The sequence below is a fragment of the Orycteropus afer genome, unplaced genomic scaffold (genome assembly GCF_000298275.1).
Source record: "Orycteropus afer afer isolate SDZICR_OR568_19922 unplaced genomic scaffold, OryAfe1.0 scaffold00244, whole genome shotgun sequence".
Taxonomy (NCBI): Eukaryota; Metazoa; Chordata; class Mammalia; order Tubulidentata; family Orycteropodidae; genus Orycteropus; species Orycteropus afer.
In genome coordinates this window covers 1,713,167-1,721,042 of record NW_006921831.1, presented here as the reverse complement: position 1 = coordinate 1,721,042, position 7,876 = coordinate 1,713,167, and the positions used below count along the sequence as shown (strand labels likewise).

At 54.4% G+C, this 7,876-nt stretch overlaps 1 protein-coding gene across 1 annotated transcript in view; it reads left to right on the top strand.

Annotated features, from left to right (window-relative positions):
- The window catches only part of SHANK2 (SH3 and multiple ankyrin repeat domains 2), a 626,142-nt gene that overhangs the window by 31,329 nt on the left and 586,937 nt on the right, over positions 1-7,876 (top strand). Inside the window, exon 2 of the mRNA XM_007949326.1 lies at positions 4,437-4,640. Within this exon, the coding sequence (XP_007947517.1) occupies positions 4,437-4,640 (204 nt within the window). The remainder of the gene's footprint in view (positions 1-4,436; positions 4,641-7,876) is intronic.

The following is a 7,876-nucleotide window of genomic DNA, read 5'->3' as shown; positions in this document are numbered from 1 at the left end:
TATTTTCTAACTACCAGTGATTCTTCTTTGTTTCCAACTTTTGCATTCCAGTCACCAGTGACAATTAGCACACTTTGATTGCATGTTTGGTCAATTTCAGCCTGCGGAAGTTGGTAAAAATCTTCAGTTTCCTCATCTTTGGCTTTGGTGGTTGGTGCATAAATTTGAATAATAGTAGTATTAACTGGTCTTCTTCATAGGTGTATGGATATCATCCTATCATTGACAGCATTGTACTTCTGTATAGGTCTTGGAATAGTCTTTGTGACGATGAATGCCACACCATTCCTCTTCACTCAAGCCCAGCATTGTAGATCATATGGTAGTCTGATTCAAAATGGCCAAAACTAGTCCATTTCAGCTCACTGATGCCTAGGATATTGATCTTTATGTGTTCCGTTGCATTTTTGACAACTTCCAATTTTCCTAGATTCATACTTTGAACATTCCATGTTCTGATTATTCATGGATATTTGCAGCTGTTCTCATCTTGAGACATGGCACATCAACCAATGGAGGTCCCAAAAGCTTCACTCTATCCACATCATTAAGGTTGGTCATATTTTAAGTGCCTTCTGACCTGAGGGGCTCACCTTCCGACACTGTGCCAAACAATGTTTCAGGGCTATTTATAAAGTTTTGCAGTAATCTATCAGACAGTGTTTCACTGTTATTCATAAGGTTTTCCCTGGCCAATTCTTGGAGAAGTGGATGGTCTCTTCTTTCTTCTGAATCTGTCTTAGTCTGGAAGCTCCACTGAAACCTGTCCACATGGGTCACCTGCTGGCATTTTGAACACCAGTGGCATTCATAGCCTCCAGCCTCCCAACAACACTCAGGCCACCTCAGGGTGACAAACTGACAGAGGAGTTCGTCTCTGTTCTCTGTTCTAAATTGCTCTGCTCATTTCCAGGCCTCCCCTGCCCTGTTCGCTCACCTGGCCTGCCCCCGGGGCAAACACCTGCCTTCCACTAGTCCTGGGGCTGGCTTACTTCATCCTGCCCCCAGGGCAGCTCCACGAAGGGAAGCACCTGCCTTCCCTTGGTCTCAGGGCTGGCTTATAGAATCACTGTAGGTTTGCTATGAATCAGAGTCATGATCACAGTGAATAGTCCCCGTCTCACTCAGTGGGTGGGCCCAGGGGTGCTGGGAGGGGTGGAATCATGCTTTGGGCTGATACCCAGGACGCACCAAGACCAGAGGTGGACCCCATACATGTGTTACATGTATGTTCTAATGCTTACAGCAGCCCTGTGGACAGTCATTGAGGAAACAGCAACAGCTGCATTGATTGCTCTGCTTGGGGTCACACAGTAAGGAGCTCTGGTGGTGTCGTAGCTAAGGCATTTGGCTGCTAAACTAAGAATGGGGATTCGAACCCACCACCCATTCCGTAGAAGAAAGATGAGGCCATCTGCTTCCTTAAAAGATTCACAGCCTCGGAAACCCAACGGGGGCCACTGTGACTTGGATCGACTCAATGGCAGTGGGTTTGGTTCTCGAAGGTCACAAAATATTTTGTGTGCTTAGGATGCAAACCTAGTCCATTCTGACCTCCCAGTTCCTGCTCCTTCTCTGAATTTCCCCATGGTGCTCCTGGTGGTGTCTGGGGACAGGATAGTTCTCTGTTGTGCATGGTTGGCATTTATCACACACACTTCGCCTCTGCTCTGGTGTCTAGAGCTGCTGTAACCAAGTGGCCCCACTGGCCAGTTCATTGTCCCGCGTCCTGGAGGCTGAAAGTCTGCAGTCCAGGTGTGTGGCGGGGCTCGCTCTCTCTGAAGGCTCTAGGGGAAGATGTTTTCTTGTGTGTGTTTTCTGGTGGCCTCAGGTGTTCTTTGGCTTGGGGCTGCACCACTCCAGTCTCTGCCCCTGTGGTCATGTGGCTGTCTTCCCTCTGTATCTGTCTTTGTGTCTCGTCTCCTTTTAGGTACAGACACCCTGTGTGTTGGATCAGGACCCACCTACCCCCACTGAGACCCTCCCTATGTGAAACTTAACTGGTAACACCTTCAAAGACCCTGTTTCCTGACAAGGTCATGGACAGGTACTTGAAGTTGGAGCGTCAGCATATCTTGCTGGGGGCATGATTCCACCCCTCCCAGCACCCCTGGCCACACCCACTGAGATGGGCACCAGTCACCGTGAACACCTACAAGGCCACACACACCTGCTGATGGCCCCTGGAAGCAAATCTCAGCCATGTGTTCCTCACCTGTTGGTGAGACCCCTGCAGGTGCCAAGAGGAAGCATGAAGACCCCCCCCTTTGGCTTGACCTCTAAGAGAATATTAGCTGGGGTTGCCCTGTGCTTGGAACCAAAGACCCACAGTGGTTCTTGCAGCAAGTATTGCCTCGGGTCCATGACACCTCCGGGTCACCCAGGACACAGCTCATGTGTCGTGCTTCAGTTTCCAAGCCTGGCTGTCTTCTGACTCCACCCAGAAGACGGGCATAGGTGCCACCTGAAACCATGGCCCTGAAAAAACCTGTCGAGTGCCCTCTAGCTAGGCAGCCCTGTGAGCTGTGTGGAGCAGAGAGAGACGCCTGACTGGCCGGGACAGCAGAGTAGGGCTCGCACGCGTGTGCAGGCCCAGGTTTCCCGGAGGCTGAAGCAGCGCCCCCCTCGAGAGGCGCCACCGGGTTCCCCACGAGGGAACGCTCACCCCGGGGCTTGGGAAGATGGCGGAGCCCGCAGAACCTGGTGCAGGTTCCACCGCAGCTCAGCTTCGCAGGAACGTCTTGTTTTCCTTACGAGGCCTACAGTGTAGAGCTACCTGGGGAGCTGGGCAGGTCTGCAGACCTTTTTGAGAGAGTTTTAGGCTGACATGAAGAGCGTGCGAGAACGTCAGTGTTCCCGTGTCACCTGCCCCGTGCACAGCCTCCCCTGCTGGTGACGGCTTGCACGTGTGCCGGCATTTCCTGCGTGGACCAGTCAGGCCCGTGGCTTGAGCGCGGGAAGAAGGGTCCCTCTTGGTGCTGTCATGTCACGTGTCCGTCATCACAGGCTCCCGCAGCTCTTTTCACCGCCCTCACCGTGCCCTGTGCTGCACCCGTCTGGCCCTGTCCCCTCTCCGTGGATTCCTGGCAGCCCATCTAATTTTACTTCAACAACAGAAAGATTAGAAATGGTCGAAAGAGGCGGGTTTGGCCGGGCTTTTGCTTTTCCATGGGAGCTCTGGTGGCACAGTGCCTAAGGCAGGTGACTGCTAACCACAGGCTGATGGTTCAAACCCACCAGCCACTCCTCGGAAGGAAGCCTGGGGAATCTACTTCCGTAGAGATACCACCTTGGAAACCCAAGGAGGGGTCGCTATGAGTCACATCCGACTCCATGGCAGTGAGTTTGGTTTGGTTGGGTTTTGCTTTTCCAGGCTTCTCTGTGGGTCTCGCAGAAGGAATGTGGGAATGTTACCGAGTTGCTTTTCCCATTCCTGGTGGTGGTTTTGTGCATGTGAGAAGAACCCATGACTGGTTTATGGGCGTGGTTGACAGGATTTCGCTTTTTCAAAAATGAGCTCTGTGGCTGCGGGTTGATGGCCTGTCCAGCCCTTTTCCCTAATTGCCTTCCTTTGTAGTTCGGGAGGTGCGAGGCCCATGTTCACCAGCTTTGGGGCTCAGAGTCAGCGTGGGTGGCCTGAAGGCCCTGTACCACCTACCTGCCCCCCAGTGAGGTGTCCAGACAAGATCGTCACCCATGTCTGACATGTCACACTTAGACTCACACCGTGCTTCCCAAAGTGTGTTCCCAGAGCGCTTCCCCGGCCGGCCCAAGAGCATCACCTGGAAACCAGGGGAAGGTGCGGGTTCTTGTTCCGCCCCAGACCTGCTGTTTCAGACACTTGGGGGGGCACTAAAGTTTTAGATGCACCATCCAAGTGAGAGAGCAGCAGGTGGTTATTGATTGATTATTAATTATTGATTACCAGAAAATCCTGTGAGTCGGGGACTCTGAGTCAATGGTGAGAGTTAAGGCCGCCTGGACAGACAGGTCAGTCCCAGGCTTCTGCCTTTGTTGGTGTGTGAGGTGCCGCCGAGTCGACCTGGTTGGGTGGCAACAGAACACGAGGTCCCGGCCTGCCTTCCGGGTGTTGGCGTGCCACGCCCACCGTTGGGGTGCTGTGTCAGTCCATCTCTTGGGGGGTGTCCTTCATTCTCACTGACCCTCCGCTTTATGAAACATGATGTCCTTTTGCAGCAATTTTCCTTTCCCGATGACGTGTCCAAACTAAGTGTCGCCGTCCTGGCTCCTGCAGGCTGTTCTGCGGGGCCTCCTCCGTTAACAGTGACCAGGTTTCTTTGCAGCAGGGAGCAGGTCCTCAGCCCGGAAGCAGGCTCTGGGATGGGTTCTTGCCTCTGAGGACCTGCCAGGAGTGCGCTTTCTCAGGCCCCCAGTTTTCAGAACCGCTAATGGGATGTCTTTCTCCCTCCCTGCAGAAGTGTATCCGTTTTAACCCGGACGCGACAGTGTGGGTGGCCAAGCAGAAAGTCCTATGCACGCTGAACCAGGGCCTGAAGGACGTGCTCAACTACGGGCTCTTCCAGCCCGCCAGCAACGGGCGCGACGGGAAGTTCCTGGATGAAGAACGGCTGCTCCGCGAGTACCCGCAGCCCGTGGGCACGGGGGTGCCGTCACTGGAGGTAACCCTGCCAGCCGCGCACGGAGGGCTGAGTCCTGCAGAGGTGCCGGGGTGGGCGGGGAAAACCTCCACCCCCATGGAACTTGGGTCAGGAAATTACCCCACATTCCAAAACCACTTTGGGGTCTTGAGGGGACACCTAATTGTGCTGCTGTTTGCATACAGGGCTGTGTAATCTCTGTACATCTGTTTCCTCTGTGGAATTAACACGTTTGTTGAAGGGAAGTCATGGGGTGAACAAACCACAGGTCTGCCTTACTTCACCAGGACGTACATGCTCTGGGGAGGCCACTTGGCGTGTGTTCCTTCTCCCTGAACCCATGTCCCTGCCCTCAAGCCACAGGGTGGCCTGGTGGCTACTCTGCAGTTAGGAGAAGCTCTGCTTCTTGGCCCAGGGGTGGCTGAAGGCTCTTAAGGTTGCATAGCTGGTCATGTGCCCTGTGTTCTTCACAAACAGCACTGGTTATGCCAGATGGGACAGTCTTCCATGGGCCCCAGCGTGGCACAGCCCGGCTCCCGCCTGTCTAACCCTGCTGCTGTCCCCCAGATTTACAGTGTTTGTTGCAGTGCGTACCAGGGCACGTGTTGCAGCAGCAGCACGACCTGCCAGAATGCAGTGGTGGTGCTGAGTTGTGTTGCATGGACTGAGACGCACACAAACGGCCCTTGTGCACAGCATGGCCATGCTCCAGAGGGCCTTCAGTGGCTGTGACCTTTGGGAAGCGGGTCACCAGGCTCGCCCTCCAGGTGCCACTCGGTGGATTTGAACCTCCAGCCTTTTGGCTGGCAGTCAAGTGCTTCATCATCTGCAACATCCGGGGACTCTGGGAACATGGCAACGCCTCCTGTTAACAGGGCACGCTATTATTATGTGGTCTTATTAACTTCAACTCAGACAACGAGACTGGGAGTGTGGACTCGTGGCTGGCGTGTGAGCCTTCTAAGGGAAGCTTCTCTGATGTTCTCAGGGTCAAGGTCTTACCCCGAGGTTCGTGATGTCACGGACATGATCGTGGAGCTAAGGGAAGACCCTGTCCATGCATTTCTCAGTTCAGCGGTAGCTTCCAGGCTCAGGTGGCTGGGGTTCTTGTTTCTGCAGATGCTGTGTAGGATCCGGAGGAGGGTGTTAAGTGGAGGACGAGCTGGGATGCTGTTTAGGAGTCGGGGGGTTCAGGGCTGATCCCTCTGCCGGGCTGTCCTCAGCTCGTTCACTGTAGAGGGACACACACAGGAGAATCCCTCCCAGAAGGGGGCCTGCTGGGGCCAGCCCTTCCAGGCACACGTAGTGCCAGACATCACAGTCTGGTCTCACGAGTGGACACGCCGTGGGAGGGGACGGAGCATGGACGGTGACTCATTTCAGGGCCTGGTGGTTTCTGTGCTGTTCCTGTTAAATTGATGCTGACTCCGGACAGCCCCAGCTGTGCAGGGTGATGCTGCTCCGTGAGGGTTTCAAGGCTGCAGCCTTTCCAGAGGCCTTTCTGGGAGGTGCCCCTGGGTGGGTTTGAACCACTGGCCTTTGGGTTAGTAGCTGAGAGCTTCACCGTTAGAGTCACACAGAGACTGCCGCTCATCTCTTTACTGGTTGGGAAAGTGACCGGGGACTGCTTGTGATTGGAGAGCCTGTTGGAGGGGCAGCATTGATCTGAAGGCCCTGACCACCTGCCAGCCCCTCCCCTGAGAACAAGACAAGGCACATGTGGAAAAGCACCTCATCACTGGGTGGGGTGGTGCCAGGCCACTGGACAAACAGCCAAGTGACCCCTGTGGACACGCTGTTAGGAGTTCGTGGGAGCTGAGGGCGTGGGGCTTGGCCCTTTGTTTACCCTACAGTCTCATCAGGTGGTGCTGTGCCTCCTTGAGCAGGCCAGTAGCCTCTCTGAGCTGCAGACACCCCTAGGGACGCATCAGTACTGGCCTCTCCAGCCCACTTAGCAGTGAAGGGGGCAGGTGCGAGGGGCAGGACAGAAGGGGCGAGGCCCGTGGCTGTCCCCCTGGTTGGTCCCCAACATTTGGAGCCATTCTTTGTTTTTATTAATATCCTGGGCCACTCCCAGCCTGATGGCCCAGTGAAGGACTGGGATGGGCCTGGGGACTGGGGAGAGTTCAGTAAAACGCAGTTGGCTGCTTGGGAAACGCTGGCATGCACCAACCACAGTAAGAGGTCAGGTTTGAGAGCCCGGAGCGGTGACGTTGGCGGCCCCAGAAATAAACAGCTCCCAAGTGTGTGGGCGCACGTGTGGGTATGTGTGGGTGCCGGTGTGCACGTGCATGTGGTGTGTGTGCAGGTGCCTGTTTCAATGTGTATTATTTTTCAGAGCAGGACTGTGTTGTAGAAAAATTGGGCAGAAAGTGCAGAGTTCCCATGAGCCTGACTTACCCCTCATGTGGATTTCCTATTTATTGGCATCTTGCCTTCCCGTGACACACTGTGACGATTGACGGAGCAATACTGATACATAACTTAAGCCCATGTGGATAACAGGGCTCACTCTCTGTTCTGGTTCCCTAGTGCCACTCTGACAGGAATAGACCACAAATGGGATGGCCTTAACAAACAGCAGTTTATTCTCTTACAGTCCAGGAGGCTAGAAGTCTAAGTTCAAAGTGCCAGGCTCAAGGGGCTGGGTAAAAGCCCCTCAACCTTGGGTTTCAGCTCTGCCTCTTGCTCCCGGCCCACTGAAGCTAGAGGCATCTCTTCACTCAGGCAGCTACTGGCTGTTGAGACTAACAGCCCAAGGTTGACAAATAAAATGGCACAGTCCCGATGTTACCAAACCACATGGTAGGCCATTGATTCAAATCCATTGAAAGTCCCAAGGTCAGCAGAGGATGGCAGGCTACTGAACAACGACACGGCTACCTGCAGAGTCCAAATGTGCCATAAGCTAGAGACGGTTCCCCAAGGCTTCTGCTTATGTACAGGAAGCCGGCCACATCCCTAAGCAGCTCCTCAGACGCTCACAGTAGATTCCACCATGGGGTTGATGACCAGTCTCATCACGGGGAACACTATAACCAGGCCCAGCCACGCTGACACACAAACTGAACTGTCATAGTCTCTGTGTTGCAGTCCTGTGGGTTTTGACAAATGCTGTCCCAAGTCCACCATGACAATGTCATGGAGAATAGTGTCACTGCCGGAACAATGCCCTAGGCTCCACCCATCCCTCCTCCTCCCTCCCTGAGCCCCACCCCCACTGACCTGCTCTCCCTCTCTCCCTGTGCCCCTTCTCC